Source organism: Palaemon carinicauda, chromosome 10 (genome assembly GCF_036898095.1).
Source record: "Palaemon carinicauda isolate YSFRI2023 chromosome 10, ASM3689809v2, whole genome shotgun sequence".
NCBI classification, from domain to species: domain Eukaryota; kingdom Metazoa; phylum Arthropoda; class Malacostraca; order Decapoda; family Palaemonidae; genus Palaemon; species Palaemon carinicauda.
Genome location: NC_090734.1, coordinates 123,659,254 through 123,680,534, shown reverse-complemented (window position 1 = coordinate 123,680,534; position 21,281 = coordinate 123,659,254). Strand labels below are relative to the sequence as shown.

Genomic DNA, 21,281 nt, shown 5'->3' with positions numbered 1-21,281 from the left:
TAGTCAAGTTTCTTCTACTATACGTATGTATTGTATGGCATTAAGAGATTCAGAGAGAGAGAGAGAGAGAGAGAGAATGTATTCGCATGCCCAAGGGATAATTCATAATAAGAAAAAAAAAATGTCAGTAATTGTAGATTGTTAAAATGTATTCAAAATTGACAACAAAGCTACAAAATTGATTTAATGAATTACTGCATAATTACTTATTAAAACAATTTTTAGAAAGTGAAAATGTCGTCTGCTAAAATAGTCGTGAGCTGATGAAATTGAATGCTTTATACAATAAAAAAAGGATTCATGATATATCAACAATACATAGGTCATAGTTATTTATTTCAGGTAACATACAGTTCACTTAGTTAAATATGAAAAATGTTAGGGACTTGGGATATACATTAAACAGACTTACATATACTGTATTCTTATGGGAAAAATTAATTTTGTATCCCCAAATGGACTAATAAACTAATTAATTGTGGATAACGAAACGACCGTATTATCCTTATTTTGAGGTATTGGCCTCGTAATACCTCAAAAAGGAAACTTCACGCTTTCACCATAGTTTAATTTTAATGTTAAAAGGAACTCGATTTACCAAGTAGAGGTACTAGCACCTGTGTTAAACTTCCGCTACAGAAAATTCGAGATTAGCTGCCATCTGAAACATGATGCAACTGATCAGCTACCCACTAAAATTTAAAGATTTATATATATAAACTTTTTACATGTTCCACCAGAACAAGATGATATGCAATGTCATGTGTGTAAAAAGATTGTCAATTTTTGCTTGCTTCAGCAGACAGAGGATTATAAAGATCAGGCTAACAGTAATTGAGCGAGTAAAAGGAAAGTTTTGTATTTATGTAGGGACAAAGATTACATGTATTTACTTAATATATACTTATATGAAATGCAGTATTTTATTACAATCTGAAGTACTGTACAGTATTTTAAAACCTCATTGGTACATAATCAAACCTCATGAGAAAATCATACATACATATACCAAAGGCACTTCCCTCAATTTTGGGGGGTAGCCGACATCAACAATGAAACAAAACAAAAAAGGGGACCTCTACTCTACGTTCCTCCAGCCTAACCAGGGAGAGTAGAGGTCCCCTTTTTTGTTTTGTTTCATTGTTGATGTCGGCTACCCCCCAAAATTGGGGGAAGTGCCTTTGGTATATGTATGTATGATTATGCCCCCTGTGACCGCGGGGGCATAAATCAATTAGAATAGCGCCAATGTTATCCCTGCGTGTCGTAAGAGGCGACTAAAAGGGACGGGACGAGGGGGCTGGGACCCCCCTCTCCTGTATAAAAATCCTGTGAGACATCATCCAAGAGAAAATCATAATAAATAATATGCTGCACATTACAGAAAAAAAACCATTATACTCACTTCCAAACAAAGAGGAATAAGAATAGTGATATCACTACCAAGAGAACTGCACCAATTACTGGTCCAACAATCATGAGCATTTCTTTCTCAGAATGCTCCCCTTTAATACCAGCATCAGTTTCATCAGTTGGCTCCAGTGGGTTTGGTCGCTGGGGTAAATCCCCTGATGGAGCTGGTCTCATGTCAAGAGAAATGAAGGCAGAAAATGGGGAAGACGTATACAAGTGCTGCAAAATAGTAAAGAATTTTTAATGTTGAATAACTATTATCAATATTCCTTTGTACATGGTCAATATCAAGACATAAAATATATTTGATTGCAGCTTATGAATAAAATCTCCATCTGGAAACCCAAAATTAGTCCAAGATTGGCTAACTCATGAATGGTCTTGTTAAGAGACATTATCAAGAAAGACTAAAATTTACTCACCTGACCAGGAGTGTCCACCACTGCTCTAACAAATATCTTGTACCTAAAGAAAATAAGACTCTTAATGGTGAAGTTTGCCAAATCACTGACAGAAAAATTTCGCTTCATTAAATAAAGCTTTAAGAGCTAAGCTTTACAGAAATTACATGATCTGCAATGCATCATAGAAATGGGACTGAAAAAAACTTGAGCCATAGGAAAGCTCACTAAAGTCTCTTAAATACTTACTTCTTTTTCTTCTGCAAAGGTCTGTTTTTAAATCCTTCATATATTTGACCATCTCCAAGTGAAAAAGAATAAGGAATATTCCGATGAAGAAACTTGGCAGCGATATAAGGGCCCTCAGCTAGTGCTTCCTTACTTCCAGCTTTGTTTGCAATCAACTGAAGAAAATGTTCAGAATACTGAAGTCATTGTTTAAAAACTGTACTTGTAAAACACACTACTTTATACATATTTCTCATTTGTAAATAACAATAAAGACTTAAAAAAAAATATGTTAATAAGGAAAATTAATGGTAATAAATTACTTTACATCCTTATTAATGAAGTATTCAACAAAAATTTGAAAAAAAAAATTCAAGGTAAATCATCTTACATCATCTGTTAGGTACTGATCTGGATTTTTCAACACTTTATCTTCTGGCACAGCAATGAGGTAGTAAAATGCTATTGGTCCATATTCCTCAGAGGCCTGTGGCAGTATCATAGCAATTTCATGAGCTCCTTTCACACCATAAAAGTCTGGTTTAACCATTGGTTGGGGAGCTGTAATGGATAAAGGGAAAAAAAACTTGATACAGTTCTATTTCCACTATGCCAATTAATCAGCATGACAGTATTATCAGTAAAAGCATAAAAGAAAAATGAAGGCAACACCTCAAATATATACAACTAATTTCAGAATAAGAATCAGCTATCGTACAAAATCCATTCACATATTGCATACCTGCCATCTGAGTTGTTACTGTTATTTTTGCAGGTGGACGGTATTCTTGAGTCTGAGGTACAGCAGTAACATTCACAGTATAAGTAGTAAAAGGTCGCAAATCTTCAATAATGAAGCTATGCTTTCGAGAATTAACAATGAGAGTAGTTATTGGAATCTTCTGAACCTGTGTTACCCCCTGAGCATCAACAAATTCCTTGATAGCACTATATGTGATCTGAAAAATAAGAAATCATGGTTTGAAAAGACAAGGATACTATGATGTGGCCACACCTATATAATTGCAATCAACCACCAGGATAATTCAATATTTTATTAGGGAGGTGGTAACAATTTACAAAAAAGAAAACAAATCTTTTTTTTTTCCCACTTTTAGGCTTGACATCGGCATTTAGCCAGGTTCGAGAGAAAAACATTATGAACATCAGGAGAGATTCCTCAAGATTATATTTCTTAGTTTTATAGTTCTGCTATATTTGCTAACTACAACATAAAAGGTATAAACCAGTGATGTATGTTCATCTTCTCCTTTGCCGACTTGACTTGAGTTTTGTAGATATTACTGTTTGAACAGAGCTATGACATTTTGGTCCCTGGGTTGAATGACAGACAATGTCCGGTGGCAAGAGATGACAGTTACAAATGGGTTGTACAAGTCTAATAAATTTTCTGGTATGCCAAAATGAATTGTCAAAAGATAAACATAACCTTGTAAGGAAGTTTCTTTACTCTGCAGTACAGTACACCTTGACAGCTGGTTAGTGAAGTATCCTTTAAAAATTATCATGGTGGCCAATACCTTGGGATTAGCCATCCAAACGACACGAAATGACAACTTTGGGATGTTTTCAAGTGACTGGAGATTAAGGGCATGGTTGACTCTTCAATCTTCTTTAAAACCTTTTACATCCCTCCACTCTATTTTCCCAATCTTTTCCTACAACTAATTTTTCTTCAACCAAAAAATTATCAGGCATACCGTTAGCCATACTCCTAAACACGTGCACATTTTTCAGTCTTCTAAATATTCTCCTTGTTATCAACACAATTCATTAATGCCCTTTCTACCACTCTTCCATTTGCCAATCTTACCCATGTATACTTATCTTTCTTTTTGAAAGAACTACAACTTATCACCAGCTTTTGTTCATCACACATCCACCAGTCTCTCGCCACTCATATTTTCACCTAGTACACCATACTTCCCAATGACACCTACCTCTCCAGCACTCACTCTGGCATTTCAGTAACAAATAACAACTACATAATTTCTTCTCAATCCTACACACCTAGTTGATTCATTCCGCTCTTCTTCACTTTTTCTCACAACCTGTCCCATATGCACTGACAAAAGTGCAAAATCCCCTACCCAGCCTAACCCTTAACCCACATTAACCTAGATGATACCTCCTTCCATTCCACTACCTTACCTGTCATCCATTCACTCAGCAATAAAGCCTCACCATCTCTTGCTCTTTCCCTTACAATCACAGGCAGTACCTGTCACTTCACCTTTCCCTTTTATCTTTGTCTCGCACAAGGCCAATATATCTATCCTTCTATTCCTAAACATACTTCCAATCTCACATCTTTTACTCTCTATCGCACTATATACAAGCACATTCAGACACCCCAAAATTAGAGTGTGGAGAGCAGTCACTCTCCTGCAGCTGCATCCACTAAAGTTTTAAAAATAATGAGAAATCAGCAGATTTTCCCTCAGTTCAACCTTTGGTACAAGAAGATAGCTACCTTGAAAGTTAGGAATTATCTCCTTTTTCAAATATTATGTAAGTTTTTTTCTAAGAAATGCCCTAATAAGATGAGTAAGGCAAGTTTGGAACCTTATTCTTTCAAAATTTACTGAAATAGCCTCTCCTGAGGGATAAAATCTATTCGTGTGGTCTCATTCAGAAAAGGCTAGAAAATCCTGTTTAAGCGTTGAGCCTTCTATACCGCAGAGGTGTACCAACTGGTATAAAACATCTTGCATGATATTGCCTAATTTTCAACTTGATTTTCAGTCTTGACTCCATCATGGCACCTCATAAATGAAAATAAATCTACTAAGAAGTTTTATAAGTGTTCACTGAATTTTCATGGGCTTCCTTGCTAGATTTGTCAGCATTTTTATACATATAAAGATCTCTTTAGCTCATAATCATCACCATCATCATCTCCAACACTTATTGATACAAAGGGACTGTTAGATTTTGCCAGTCACCTCTTACTTCATATTTCATAGTCTTCAGCCCTGTAGGCCTCGGTCTTCCAACTCTTCTAGTGCCTTGTGGAGCCCAGTTGAACGTTTAGTGAACTACTCTCTCTTGGAGAGTACAAAGAGCATGCCCAAACCATCTCCATCTACCTCACACCATGATCTCATCCACATATGGCACTTGAGTAATCTCTCTTATTGTTTTATTTCTAATCCTGTCCTGCCATTTAACTACCAATATTGTTTTAAGAGCTTTGTTTTCAATCCACAAAATCTGTTGAATATGGTTTCATGTCCATACAGTAACATCGATCTCTCTAAACCGATATAGCCTGATTTTTATATGTAATTTCATGTGATTTGATTTCCAAATTTTACTTCAACCTACCCATTGTCTGTTTTGCTTTTTTCAATCTTTCAATAAACTCAATTTCTAAAGATGCTGTATAAGAGATCATGGTTCATAAATATTTAAATGGTACCACCTCATTAATCCTTTCACCTTCCTATCATATTTCATCTTCCATTGCATATTCAATTCCCATCATCTCTTGACTTTCTTCTATTCATCTTGAGCCCAACCACATGTGATATTTCATGCTTTCTGGTAAGCAAGCTTTACAAGTCTTGTGGTGTTCTGCTAATAAGGACAGCATCATCAGCATACTTTAGGTCAGCCAATTTCATGTTATCAATTCAGTCCAATCTTTCTCCAACATCACCAACTGTTCTATGCATTAAAAATCCACGAGGAGGATAACCAACTTAGGTGACAACATATTCCCTTAAGAGTAATCCACCATTCACTGAAAATTCATGTGATAGGACTCCACAACACTAACTTTGCACTTGCTATACTCACGAACAGACTTTAATCAAATTGACATATTTAATATAAACTCCATAATAATGCAGGACTCTCCACAAAATTGACCAGACACACTATCAAAAGTTTTTTTGGGGTCCACAAATGCCATCAAAAGTGGATTTCTATATTCTACACATTGCTGCAGTACATGCCTTGAAATTAAAATTGGTCAGTACAACTACCTTTTCTAAATCCTGCTTGTTCATCTCTCAGATTTTCATTGATCTTTCTCTCTAGTCTCTTTAGAATGAGCATACTATATATTTGCATGACAACTGACATAAGTGTGATGCCTGTAATTATTGCAATCAGTCAGATCTTTTATGTCATTTTCACAAACACTCCTAGTTCCCATTCATCATGTTTTGCCTCTTCATGCCACATTCTACAAAATATTCTTATTAGTATTCTGAGTCACTTCATTTTCGGCCAATATCATCTTGGCAGTTATTCCATCGTATCCAGGGGCTTTCCATCGAATTTTTTAATAATAGCTTCGACTTCAAAATCCCTGAATTCATTCATGGATACATCAAGGTCTTCCTCAAATTATTCCCTTCATATCTCCTTTTCATGACCTCACTAAAGTGTTCCATCCAACGTTGCCCTTCTTTATCTTCTGTTGTCATAACAGATCCATCTCTCTTTAATGGGCAAATGTTTCTTCTTTCCCTCCGTACAGATTTCATAAATAATTCTATGAGCAATTCTTACACCATAGCCACTCCCTGAATTCATACCTTTGTCAGCCTCATCTGCTTTCCTGTCTAAATATTCTTATTCTCTTCAGTCATTCCTGACTTTTCTGTTGACCTCACTTTCACTACCAGAATACATAGCATGCTATACCTTGTAATTTTCATTACTTCTTCAAAAACTTTCAACAATCAATTTCTTTCTTTCTTTCATTTTTTATAGTGTCCCAAAGTTTCATTTGATATCCATGGTTTTCTCCTTGTAACAGCATGTCCCAAAAATTCCCACGAAAGACGGCAATCACGATAATGTTTTCCCCACTTATCTTGATAGACTGTTGTGGACAAATTCCAGAAGTACAGTAACTGAAAAGTTGTTTTGTAGTAGGCTTTGAAAAGCCTCTTTTGGAGGAGATGGTGGATAGAGACAGGCAGAGTAACGCCTCTTGGAACTTGACTGCATGCGGTTGGTGCAGTACAGTTGGCCAGTCTGGGAGTTCTCTTGGGATTTCCATAAATTCCAGCAAATCTGGATACCACTCCGCTGTTGGCCACTTTATGGGCTAATAGTGTTATTCTGACCTCTAGGGATGTTCGGACTCTGATCTGGAAATGGTGAAACAGACAGAGCATTGGGAATGCATAAAAGTCTAGTCTGTCCCACAGGTGCTGGAAGGCCTTTTCCACTGCTGCCCATGAATCCGGATCTGGAGTTTGGTATTCAGGTGAGTGGGAATGGGGAACCCCACCAAGTCAAAAGATTTTTGCCACTAGGGGCAGCAAAAGACCATTCGGAACCAACTGTTGTCCGTGGTCGAGTCAGATGGTTAGCAATGACGTTGCTCTTCTTCAGGGATAAATATTGCCAAAAGGGACACTGCTTTGTTGTATGCCCAATGATTCATCTCAACTGCTAATTGGCATAGTAGGTTTGGAGATGTAGGTTACAACCATGTAGTTGTCACTCCTCAACACCATGGAGAGGCCTTTGAGAGCCTCTGAGAACTGGCGTTGTTCTTGCAAAATGCCATGGTTGCAGCAAAACAAAACATTAGCGATGTATTTTTCTTTCATTTCAGTAAATAAATAAGTTAAAAAACTATTTACTGAACAAAGTTTATTCATTCAACAATTTAAGTTCATGTACATATTAACATAAATGAATCTTGCTTTTATTACAATAACACTATTTCAAGTGTACATAAAACGAAGGTTATTTATTGACGTATCACTAATAAATATTAATTGCATTATCAAACAATAAAATAGTTACTGTTAAAAATATGAGCAAGTTGAAGAAAACAGTTTGGTTACGCATGACAGAAAATGTACTTCTCTATAGTAAGGATAACTTTCATAAACTACAATACATATGGTAATGTATATCTTGTATATGTACAGTATTGTATTATCTTCCATTTATTATTGTCTTATGATCTAATAACTACTTCATTTACAGGTATTAACAGTTAGGTTACGTATATTGAATGATTCAAATTTATTTGGCTGTATTTCATTGTGGTAATAGATTTACTATAAAATTTAATAAGTTGTTTTTGTAGGGCTTGGAACGAATTAGGCGATTTGCATTAAAACGCGATTCATCTTACAAAAAATCACGATATTAAAGCCACTCCAGAACCAATTAATTTTGTACCTAGAGGCATTACTGTCAGGCAAATAAGTTCAGAAATATGACCTTTAAGTGAAGAGTCACTGGTCTTTTGAGATTTCACAAAAGCAGCTACAGAAGTTATGAAGTTTTGAAGCTCGTCGCTATTAAAACGTGATTGGTTAAGAGTTGTATTGGAGTTTGGTGCTGGCGGGTCATTATCGTCATCATCCCCGCTTTATTAAACTATCCTAGTCTTCTCAGGATTTTCCCCTAAACAAAAAGCCTGTTTCCATTTGTAATTTGAACTTTTAATTTGGTTGGCAACCACAAAAACACACTTTTCCATGAGAGGAACATTGGGACCTTTGCACTCCTCACAATGGTTATCAAAATCACAATACTGTCCCCGATATGAGACAAAAGCGAATGTGGATCATGATTAACACCCAAAAAAATTCCCTTGAACAAGTTACTTAGTGGTTATGAACAAATCCAGCACTCCTCACAATGGTTATCAACATCACAATACTGTCCCCGATGAGACAAAGAAAATGTGGATCATGATTAACCACGGAAAAAATTCCCTTGAACAAGTTACATAGTAGTTATTAACAAATCCAGAAGAAATCCCTAAGCTGGTAAAAACCTAAACTGAACAATATGGATTATTGTTGTGACTAAATGGGACACTGAAAGGATATAGGTTCTGTAGTGTGCCCAAGCACTGCTTCTTTTCATTAACCATTAGATTCTTTTATTTCCTTCCTAGAGACGCAAATTTATTGAAAGAAAGAAAATGGGATTTTTTTTAGTTTTTGGGATAAATGTTGATAAAATAAAGAATTTTAAGTAATTTTTATTTTTCCTAACATACTTACCGAGAACTACTTTCTTAGGAGACTTACACTTTAGGAGGCGGGAGTGCTATTCTGACCTACAGACCCAGCAAGCGGAGGCCAAGCAGCCTAGGAATAACGGTACATACTAGAAAACGGACGAGAGGGTAACTACACAAAGAGCTCATGTTAGTGTCTAAGTACTCACCCTTTGAAAAACTTCTTCTGATGTTGCATCCAGTAACGTAGTCGTGAAGAACGTGTTATCCAATGGTACAAGTTGGTAATCCCCGATGAGGATAGGGAACAACTGGGTAGGATGAAAGGAAACGCACCTGTGTCTCCTTGTTGCTATCCGTGATTGAGCCTGGGGCTTTTACCGTTAAACCACTTGGAGGGCGGAGTTGACTGTTCCAATGGAGAACCCATCTAAGGACTTCCTCGAGTAGTCCTTGAGGTAATGGGCAGTAAAGGTCGACTGGTTCGACCAAGTACCTGCCCGAAGGATCTGACCCACTGCCATGTTTTTCTCAAAGGCTAAGGACGTGCTCTGGCCTCTGATGTCATGAGGTCTGGGGGCGCCTGGCACAGCCAGGCCTTCTTCCTTGTAGGCTCTGGCAATAACTTGTCTCAACCAGAAGGAAATGGTGTTCTTGGATACTTGCTTCTTAGTAATACCCGTGGAGACGAAGAGGCTCTTGATGCCTGGCCGGAGATGGGCCGTTCTTTCAAGGTATTTTCTAATGGTCCGGACAGGGCATAATTTCAAATCCTCCAAATTACCCGTCTTAGGGATGGCTGGTATGGAGAAGCCTTCGAACTTCGGATCCCAGATCGCTGGGTTCTGGGTCTTCGCCACAAAAGAAGGAACGAACTTGAAGGATACTTCTTTCCACCCCTTCGAATGAGAGACGTCATATGACAGCCCATGGATCTCACCCACTCTCTTAGCGGACGCCAAGGCCAGCAAGAAGACTGCCTTGAGAGTGAGATCCCTGTCCACGATATCTTTCAAAGGTTCAAAGGGAGGGCCACATAACATCTTCAGGACCTTAGCTAAGTCCCACTGGGGCACCCTACTCGCTTGTGGGGGGCAGGACTGCTCGAAGCTCTTGACAAGCATCGCTATGTGCCTAGAGGCCCCCAGGTCAATGCCCTTCAGGAGGAAGACTTGGCCTAAGGCGGCCCGTACCCCTTTTATGGCTGGGATTGACTTTCCCATTTTGTCTCTGAGAAATACCATTGAGGGGCTTTATGTGCCTCGCAGAGCACCATTTCGTGAAGGAAGCCCACTTAGCTTGGTAGACCGCAGCTGAAGACTTTCTCAGGTATAGCAACATTCTCTTAGCAGTGGATGAAGAATATCCTTCCTTCTTCAGGAGTCGCTCGATAGTCTCCAGGCGTGAAGACGTAGGGACTGTGGGTTGTCGTGGAGCCTGAGAAAATGAGGTTGATGTAGAAGGTCTGACCTGTCGGGTAGAGGCTACGGAGGTTGACTCGCCAGGTCTTTTAGGTCCGCGAACCACACACTCTCCGGCCACCAGGGCGCTACCAAAGTCATTTTTAAGTTTTGGCTGTCCTTACTCTGTTGAGCACCTGCCTTATCAACGTGAAAGGGGGAAAAGCGTACACGTCTAGATTGTCCCACCTGTGCTGAAAGGCGTCTTCCAAGGCTGCCTTCGGATCTGGTACAGGAGAACAATATACGGGGAGTTGGGCGTTCAGTTTGGTTGCAAAGAGGTCCATCACCAGGGAACCCCAACGTTGGATGATGAGCTTGGCTACTTCTGGGAGGAGGGACCACTCTGTCCCTACTATTTGGCCCACTCTGCTGAGACCGTCGGCCAGCACGTTTTTCTTCCCGGGAATGAACCTTGCTAACAACACCACTTGGTTCTCTTCTGCCCAATCTAGAATCTTTATGGTGAGATCTCACAACTCCTTCAACTTCAAGCCTCCTTGCTTCTTTATGTATGCTACTACCGTGGCGTTGTCGCACATCAACGCCACGGTGTTTCCCCTTAGCCTTCTGGACTGCCTTCAACTCCAGGACATTGATGTGGAGTTCCTTTTCCCCGTCCATCCAGGTTCCTCGCGCTGTCTCGTCGAGGAGATGGGCTCCCCATCCTTGGTTGGAGGGGTCTGTGAACAGTAGTAACTCGGGGGGGGTCGTTCGCGAAGGGCATCCCCTTGAGTGAGTTCGACCGGCAAAGCCACCATTCCAGGGAGGGCCTTGTGTTTGGTAGAACTGGGATTAGTACTTGTTGCGAGTCCAGTTGGCACCAGAGGTTCTTCAGGTTCCATTGCACGGCCCTGTGTGTTACCCTCCCCTGGGAAACTAGTTTCTCCAACGACAACCGGTGCCCTATCAGTCTTTGCCAGTCTTTTGCTCTCCTGGGACGCCCCAATAAGAACGGACGAATGATTTCCATGAGGTTGTTTATTCTGTCTTCCGAAGGGAAGGCTTTTCCCAGAATGGTATCTAGAGTCATTCCCAAGTAGGTCAATCTGGTGGATGGGGATAGATTTGATTTTTCCGGGTTGATCACGATGCCCAGATCCTTGCAAAACTGGAGGAGTTTCATCCCTTGTTCCTCCAAGAGGTCCTTCGAGGAGGAAAGAAGCAACCAGTCGTCCAGGTATCGGATGAGGCGAATGCCTTGTTCGTGAGCCCACACTGAGACAGTCGTGAAGACTCTCGTGAACACCTGGGGCGCTGTTGACAATACGAAGCAAAGGGTCTTGAATTGCAGGATCTGGGGACCCCATTTCACCCGGTGAAACTTTCGACTCGAGGGGTGGACCGGAATTTGGAAGTAGGCGTCCTTGAGGTCTATGGTCATCATGTAATCTTTCTCCCTCAAGGACAGTAGGACTGACTTCGGAGTGTCCATTTTGAAATCTGTTTTCTTGATGAACTTGTTGAGAGCCGATAGATCTATAACCGGCCTCCACGCCCCCGTCGCCTTTCCTACCAGGAACAGTCGACTGTAGAAACCCGGGCCTGGGTGAAGAACTTCTTCCATAGCGCCCTTCTCCAACATGGAGGACACTTCCTCTTGAAGGGCGGTCTTCTTCAACGGGTCCTTGGGAGCCAGCCATTCCGCCCGGCTGGCCGGGATTAGAGGGAGTGGTTCTGCTAAGAACGGCAGTCTGTAGCCCTCCTTCAGTACGGACAATGTCCAAGGCTCTGCTCCGTGAGCCTTCCATGCTTGCCAGTGTAGTCTGAGGCATCCCCCAACCCGAGGCTTAGGCGGGGATGGGGAGCCTCCCACTCTATCTCCTTCTGGAGGAGCGGCCTGAACGGCCTCTCCTAGCGGCAGAATAGCCTGTTCTAAAGGAGGTTGAAGATGCTGGAGCCCCCCTATGGGGGGGCTGAGGCACTGAGGACCAGGAGGAAGAAGGAGCCTCTCTCCTCGTCGTGCTGGGAGAGGCCTGAGCTGTCGCGGCACTGTCTGAGACGGACCTCTTGTAGGGCGGTCTCCTTGTAGGCGTAGGCCTGGGGGTGTTCAAATCTTTCCGCTTCGAGACCTTCTCCATAATGGTCTCTAATTCTTTTAAGGGGAACAAGGAGTCACCCCACAAGGGCAGGCTCCTCATGGCCCGTGCTTCCCTGTCTGGGACCTTCCGGGACACCTTAGCCAGGATGGTGTCTCTCTTGCGGAGTACCCAATTCGCTGTCAAGGCGAGAGACTGGTACGTCAAGAACTTTAAGGTGTTACCCCCTGAGGTAATAAGTTCCCTCAGGAGGTTCTGCTGTTCCGCGGGGTCGAACGAGGCTTGCACTCCTACTAAGGTGGAAGCCCACCAGTCCAACCAAGAGGAGACGTGCACCAGGTCCCTCAACACTTCTTCCATCATGGAGGCCTCCGATGGAGAAAAACAAACTGGGGCCGAAGAGGCTCTATCCTCCGAGACGCCCTGACTCAGGATGTCAAGGGAAGGCTCTACCTTACAGGGGCCTGGACGACGCCCTTCCGATACATATACCTTGTCCTCAGTCTTGAGACCCTGGAGCAATTTTGAAGAACTCTGAGTTTTGGGGGCCTCGGCATTACTAGCCACCACTTTGTCAACATATTCTTGCCCTAGGACCAGATCTCGAGCTAGAGGAAGAGCTAGAGAGGTCTTAGGTTGGGTAGGGGCCTGCATTAGCCGTATAAGGCTGGATCTCCAGTAGTCTTCGTCAGTAGCTGCAGGTTCCTCAATCTTATGGTGCCTTCTGATAAGGCCAATCACCCTTCTATAGGTCGAGTCCTCCGTTGGGGAACCCTCCCTACCGTCAGCCGAGGGCTCGGCTTGAGACCGGGGAGCCGGGTCGCCGGGCACACCCACCGGACGTCTTGTTCTTGGAGCCAGGGGCGCCGCCCTACCGAGGTACAGTACTGGACTTCTTCGGCAGAGGCGTCCGCACCGGGGGCAGGGGTTAACGCAGGCATCGTCGACTCAGCGAGGACTCTCGTCCGCTCAAGGTCTCTGGGGGACGAGGACGCGGTTCCCGTGGGCTGACCCGACAGCGGGAACCGTTCCTTCCGACCCGAAGGCCGCACCAGCTGGGCTGGTTCGGCCAGGCTGCCCGAAAGGAAGCGCGTTTCCCCCCGCTGGGCGGGGTGAACCGGAGGCTTCGAGGTCTTATGCCTGCCTTTAGAGTCCTTCTCGCGAACTTGCTTGCGAGAGTCAAAACCGTGTTTGGAGGAAGGTATCCTTGGCGAGAACTCCTTGGACCGGAGGTCCGGGGAATAACATACCCCTGTCTCACGGGGTACGAAGCCCCAATCGCCATCCGGTGACCTACTCCTTCTGTACCTACGTCTCGGAGAGCGGGAGCGTTTCCTGCTGTATCTGGAGCGCGACCTTGAACGAGAACGCCTGCTCCTGGACCGCTCTGTCTGACGGCGACGTTTTCTCCTGGCGTCTTCCCCCGACGAGTAATACTCCTCTGAAGAACCCGACGACACTGCACTTACCGCACGGCGGGCGGGAGCGGGGACCGCGGAGGACTTCGTGACTCGTTGAGTGCCCGAGGTAGACGGTTGAAGGAATTCTTCGGGGACTTCCGTGAGAGGGGTCGGGAACGATGATTGACGCCCAACGCTAGGAAACCAGGGATCCAGGCCCTCTTCCATTCACAACGGGGACCTACCTGGTGTCTTCGGAAGCTTCCAACCGAAGGCATCACTCCCCGTAGAACCTAACTTACCCTGGTTGTCGCCGCCTGCCGAAGACCCTGAAACACAGGCCCATGAAGGGGGCGAAGACACAGACACAACGTTACTACCCCACAAGGGGTCATCGGAGGACACGTGCCCCCGAGCACAAGGGCTGATTCTCCGGACGCACTGCTGGGCTCTTCACTAGCCCTAGAAGGACCCGCAACCCCCACCTGCACACTCACTAGATTCTTGGGGAAGATCGCACTGTTCTTTCTCCACGACAGACTTACCTCGGCCCCTACTCTGTGTAGGGGACGGCATAACAGAGGCCCCGTCAGACCGTTCACTGGGTGATGGTAGCGGCGAAGTAACGCTAGCCTTCCTGGGGGAACGTTTCGACGATTTTCTCTTCTTAGTTCCGTAACGTACCCACTGGATATCACTCCAACCTACACACTCGGGGCATGTATCTGATGACGAAAAAATCTTTCCCCTACAGGAGGAGCAAAGGGAGTGAGGGTCCACTTCAGGCTTGGAGAGGAACGCTCCACACGATTTACTGGCTCTCGGCCCAGGACAACGGCGGATTTGCTCCATACTGCACAAACGCAAGACACAGGCACGCAGGGAATCAAGGAATACACTGGGTAAGCACAAGGGTGGAAGGTGAACACACAGGAACACCCGGGAACAGTACACAGGAAACACAAGTTACCACGCGGGAAACACGTGGGACACACACAACGCACACAAAGGATCGATAGAGAACGAGATCGACGTGTTGACACGTTGCGACCAGAGAACTTACTGGAGATTTCGACCCAAGCGGACATCGACCTAGCGCTAACCCTACCCTCGGGGCACATTCTTTAATGCCGAGGTAGGCCTCCATAGAAAAAGGATTGAGGGTACCCTACACAAAACTCTGGTCGGTAGAGAGGAGATTACAGGTAACTCCTAAGAAAGTAGTTCGAGGTAAGTATTCGTGTTGGAACAAACCAAGTTTCCAAAAACAGTATACATAATATAAACACCAGTGAAGGTTCATTGAAGTAATGTAATTGAAGTGAAAAAAATACCCCCCCCCAAAAAAAAATATGCACTTGACCTCTACTAATATTGATTTTTCAATGTGCAGATATATGGGGATAAAATATTCGTTTTTTAACATATTTTTTTCATGGAACAATCATACTACTGTATTCAATATTAAGTATTCAAAAAGACTCCACCTTATGAAAAGTTCACACTGAAACACAAGTATTTCTTAATCTCAATTCTGTATGTATTTCTCAATTCAGTACTTGATTGATATTACTTACTTTAAAGTGTTTTGGGTTGAGCTGAATTGGTGGTCCCCAAGTCAGGTTAGCAGAATGTGTTGTAACATGGTGTGCACGCAAGTACATTGGCACATCAACTGGCTTCACTCGTACAGGAAGCATGGTAGATAATCGTCCCAAACCCTGTGAAAACTAACATGATTAGACAACAAACACTCATACCTAACTCACTTTTTTTTTAGCAAGTTATTAATATATGCAACAAAACAAAACATACTATCAATATAAAATGTCCAAAATATGAGAAGAGCGAGAAAAGTTCTCTCTTACCGTGTTAGTCCTTGCAGCTACAGCAATAGCATACTCCGCATGGCGTTCTAAATTTTGTAATTCTGCAGAATGAGTTACAGGAACACTAATCTGATTCCAGAGGTCCAAGTCAGGAGTTGGAGCCATAGTGTAAAACACCTGCAACATTTCAATTAAATAGTTAAAAGGGTACAATAGTTATAATGTTCACACTGTCATTTTTCAAATACAGTACTATAATCCCTCTCCTAAGAGTAACAAGAGCTAATGGAGTGATGAAAAGTGAAGAAATTGGGAACAGAATTGTCATATATTATAAACTCATAATTACAATGGACAAACCAAAATTAAAACATTCAGTTTATTTGATCTAATTTTATATAACTGAATGACTATGTGAAAAATTTTTGGACTACATTATGACAAAAAACAGTTACTGTATAACCTAAGCTATCCTAGCTAGGCTAAACCGATAAAAATTGGCGATGTGAATATTTAAACACAAAACCACAATAATAAATCATCTCATGTAGAGAGCAATACAAGTACTATAAATTCAGTGAATTTCATTAACTATGTTGTTTATGTTTGGAAGCAGTATTTTGAAGCTGAGCAATGTTAGCATATATAACTCAATCTATATGAAAATCAAACTGTGATAGAATTATAGAGTATTATAGTCATACATTAGACATATTGCAACTATTACAGACAATCTATTCAGTAACATGAGCAGAGTCATAGTTCCTTTTCAGTTCATGGTGAAAAATGAATACTTGAGATTTTTGGGGAAGGATACATTGTGTTCCTAATACAAAACATATAACAGGGTAGAACAAATGTCTTCTACTGACAAGGTTATCATCCACAAGAATTCTCTTCTAAGTACTGTATTCCAGTTATTAAAAAAAAATAACTATCAACTTTTTATATACCTAGGGTTGCTTGAATAGATGGAATGTTGGGGAATAGAGCACTGTACTGGGAAGTTCTGCACTATGTGTAATAACTTTGTACTAAAAAGAATTCAAATTGTAACACTGGATTGCATTCTAAATTTTGTGACCTAGTAGAATAAGTTACAATATCACTAAACTGAGTTGAAATGTACAATTCATGTTTGAGCCAACATTGTGTAATTAACCTGTCAGTTTTGAAGTACAGTAACATTAAATGTATTTTCTTTAAACTGGCTATGAAATCTGGAAGAAACACACATGATCACATTTGGTCATTTAGCACACAGCATTCACATGCACCCATACAGTACTGAATGTGGCTAGTCGAGAATTTGGACAGTAGAGTACTTGTCTTTATGTGCACAGCGTATTTTTATGCAATTAAAGAGCATTTGTCTTTTCACAATGTAAAGATTTCCTTTAATAAAACAGAAAACCAGTAGATAAGCAAAACACTACGACCATTCAATAATATAATTATAATTTAAGCAAGTGATAAACACTTTATAAAAAAGAAAAAAAAAATTGTTGTTCATCAAAGCATTGTTTCACAAATTTGCTTCAGTAAAAGCATATGAAAGTTATTCCACGCATATACAGGTAAAGAAAGTAAACAACATTTATGAGTGAAACTAAAAAGTTTTGTAGGCAAATAAATACTGTTGCCTTCGAAATCTTTCACTAGGTACAGGTAGAGTACATGTCACAATGTGATTTTCCTTTAAATTGAAACATCTCACAAAACCTGTACACTTTATCCGCTAATATATTTCCGTGCCTAACCCAGCACTATTTTTGCCATACAAATCATTAAAATCCCATCATACACCTTCCCTAGTAAACCAAGTACAGCAGTATTACGTATTACTGTATGACCTTATTATTAATCTGTTCAATCACAAAATCACAATTTTGTATCCTGATATGACTCACCTGAAGGATACATTCTTAATTCAAGGAAAACTAGAGCAAGACAAAGATAAAAGAAGTTGCAGCCAAGAGGATAAAAAATAAAGGTAAAGGATGAAAACTAAAGGCAGATATCAACAGTTTCCTGCAACGAACTTTAAAAACCGTACTGCTTTGAGGAGATGTCCGTATCCTTCTGAGGATGATTTTAATTTACAATGTGTATCTTTTCTATTTCAAAGATAAGTACTGTATACTGTACTTACTTCAACATCCTTTGTAAAATTATGGAATTACTCTACTATATTAATTGGAGCAAAAATGTCTGCATCTGGTTTGTCAGTAAAATAAGGATGCCTTTTGTAAGCAATTTTTGCAAATAATTCATGTTATGGGGAATTACAGAAAGTTTTTGTTTCAAAATTTTAAAGAGAATTTTATCAAACATAGCCAAAAAGTTTATAGTACGCTACTATACCAATATTTTTGGCACATTAATAAAGATAATGGTAGGAACTGACACTATCAGAAAAACAACTAAATACAGAAAACGTTTTACATAATAGCAAGACAATTTTACCTTGTATCCAACAACTTTTCCCCGGGATGGTACAGGTTCCCACCAAATCTCAATAGACGATTCTGAAGTTGCAAGGCCTTGAAGATTCATGGGGGCACGAACAAGATCAGGTTCAGTGTGTAGGTGTAAGAGATCGCTATAAGGTCCAGGCCCCTTTGTTGTCCATGCTCTTACCTAAAAGGATTTAATGAATCATAATACTTGCACAAACACATCAAGATACAGAATTTACAACAATAGCATTGTATAACTTAATTGAATACTTCAATATCAAATATATTTGAGTGCTGAACATCCTTCCTGTTATAATGTCAAAATTACCAGACAACAATCAAAATACAACAATAATAGAAATAGTAATTATGAGATACAGTACTGTATACTTGTTATAATATTGTTTTGTCCTTTTGCTCTTTCATGCCTCACTCTGAACCTTTTGTCTGGTGATCTTTTCATACTTTGTTTACTTACCTGATGGAGGGACAGTCAAAGCAACTTATCAAGTAATTCTCTGTTTCTTTTGTATTTCCTTTTGTTTATTCCATTTGTATCTATTTGGTTTAATTAGTTTTACTTTGAGGATCTAACATAGTTTGTATTACATTTATTATGGGGTCTGCTAATTATGTTCATGGTTGTTTCAGGGAATAATCTACTGAAGTTTAAATTGAATAAAGCTTGGGTAGCAGCAGCCAAGTCTTTTAATGTCATAACAATACTCAATAATCATTAACCAAGAATATTAAAAATTGAAACCCTTACCTTAAATGTATAATCCATATTCTCTTCAAGTCCATCAAAAACAATCCTGCCCTCAGTAGTATTCTTAACATGTTTGAAGTCAGTGTTGAGCACAACATTCTTATAGAACTCGACATCATAGTTTATTATAACACCATTCCTATCATTTGCAGTTGGAGAGTCCCATGAAAACACGATGGTGCCTGGGGTTTGGAATCTGGAAATGAAAAGCTTGAATTAAATATAGGCTAAACGATGATTAACATTTGTAACTCTAGTATCCTTAAAACTTAAATGTTCACACTCAAATAAATGACATCACAACATTACAAAAGAAGACCAGGGTACCAAGGATATAATTTCATATTTGTACCAAGTAACGAGAGAGAAAATTTAGCAATTAAATTCAACCCTCATGGGACTCCAAACACTTTCATACAACATATGTACCTTTAATGAGATGGAGATGTCAGCCCCCCAAAATATATAAGATCCAAACAGGATGAAAGCCATTAGAACAATTAAGCAACATTTCTATAAGATTTGCTCTTGAATATAAGGTACAAAATCCACAACTACTACTATCAATAAGTTTTGCAGGCTAGAATAGGTAGATTTATAGAATTTAAATCACTTGGGCCAGGGAGGCCATTCTGTGGCAAGGAGTATGATAGAAATCAATAACATTGTACTTAAAATTTAAAAGCTAAGAGAGGTTGGAAGGGAAGATTGAAGAGGAAATGGAGGTAAAGTACAAGCCTAATAAACAGGTGCAGTAAGGATCAGAAGAGATGATGCAAAGAAATGCAAGTACTGCATACACTGTATTGTGTGAGGTACTTTGAATGCATTACACCCACCCATCCTACGAGAATTTATATATTTTTATTGAGCATTAAAGAGTAGAAATTTTAAATTGCAACATATTCATTTATTCATTGGAATATAGGTTATACAACAAAGATTAAACTTCAAAATTTAAAACTAAACTTACTCATACAACTACACAAATTCCTTGGACACTCCATTACAAATAAGAATAAAGATTACCAGTTGCTCCCAGTAGGCAGGTGAAAATGCAATAACAGTAATTACTTTATGCAGCCTCTAGACCAAGGCATCATAAAGTCCATTAAAACCACCTTATGATCAGGATGGTATTGAAGCAGAACCAGACATGATCGCATTGGACTGCTGGGGAAAAGCTTTCAATTATTAATGCTCTCATATTCATTAAAGTGGGGATGGATGAATTACAGCTTCAAACATTCAATGCCTATAGGAGGACTGAGGAATGAGGCTTTGAACAATTTCAAGAAGCTTCCTGCAATTTGATGGCAATCTCAGGAAAATGCACAGACAACTAAACAAAAGCGGCAATGGAATGCTAGATATATTAAATGACTATTTCATCATACAGTACATATAAAGAAAACAGAGGCGAGTTGACAAAAATCAAAATGAGAGGAACTTATTTGGCCATCCACAGAAGAAGAGATGGAAGATTGTAAAGATGCTGAACACAGAATTTGATTTGAGAAAATCAAAGGAGACATTCCAGGTTTTGTATGAATTTGAAACAAGATAAAACAAAATCTTAATATGGAATGCAAAATTATGGGTACCTATAGTCAAGTAAAGCTTCCTATCACTATTTCATCCCCCAAAATAAAAAAGGGTCAATTAAAAGTACAGGTACAACAAACTATCCACAACCATCAAAGTCTGCTACAATTCTGTGTGCCTTTTCATCCCCACACACATTTCTCTACATCATCTGTTCATTACATCTTCAATCCAATGCTATCAAACCTCTTAGTTGATTAGTTTAAAATTAAAAATGATTATCAAATTATCTTAACCCATTAGTGGTGTGAAGATTTGGAAGAGAACCAAAAGTCAACGTGTTTGCAACATTGCTCAATAATAGATAGAGGTGTTTAGCTCATCTATTCCAGATCCTTTAACATGGAAAGTGGATGCCCAATTACAAAATTGGTTGAAACTGGATCTGTAAACATTTCCTCCTTTTTGTGATAAACAAGTTTAGAGTTCCACAAACAGCAGGACGACTCTAGTGAATCCACTTTTAACTGCAAAGAAAATAGGCTTACAAATCTGTGGCCTCTGCTGTATTACTGTATATTAAAGGCAATCCGCGCTTTGTGCATAGAGTTAAGAATATTTCTTTTTTTTCTCCAGTTTTAGACAGCTTTCCCCAATGCCAAATAGTACAGTAGCTTGAACATTGTTGGTTTTTCCAGCTTTAGCTACAACTTGTAGCTTATATTTTGCAGTATATTGCCTTTTTTATCTTTTCTCCATACTCAA

At 40.3% G+C, this 21,281-nt stretch overlaps 1 protein-coding gene across 1 annotated transcript in view; it reads right to left on the bottom strand.

Annotated features, from left to right (window-relative positions):
• The window catches only part of Lar (tyrosine-protein phosphatase Lar), a 119,499-nt gene that overhangs the window by 37,698 nt on the left and 60,520 nt on the right, over nucleotides 1-21,281 (bottom strand). Inside the window, exons 11-19 of the mRNA XM_068381781.1 lie at nucleotides 18,972-19,167; nucleotides 18,210-18,383; nucleotides 15,783-15,920; nucleotides 15,492-15,635; nucleotides 2,785-3,001; nucleotides 2,434-2,603; nucleotides 2,064-2,218; nucleotides 1,836-1,878; nucleotides 1,406-1,632 (exon numbers count right to left, since the gene is read on the bottom strand). Of these exons, the coding sequence (XP_068237882.1) occupies nucleotides 1,406-1,632; nucleotides 1,836-1,878; nucleotides 2,064-2,218; nucleotides 2,434-2,603; nucleotides 2,785-3,001; nucleotides 15,492-15,635; nucleotides 15,783-15,920; nucleotides 18,210-18,383; nucleotides 18,972-19,167 (1,464 nt within the window). The remainder of the gene's footprint in view (nucleotides 1-1,405; nucleotides 1,633-1,835; nucleotides 1,879-2,063; nucleotides 2,219-2,433; nucleotides 2,604-2,784; nucleotides 3,002-15,491; nucleotides 15,636-15,782; nucleotides 15,921-18,209; nucleotides 18,384-18,971; nucleotides 19,168-21,281) is intronic.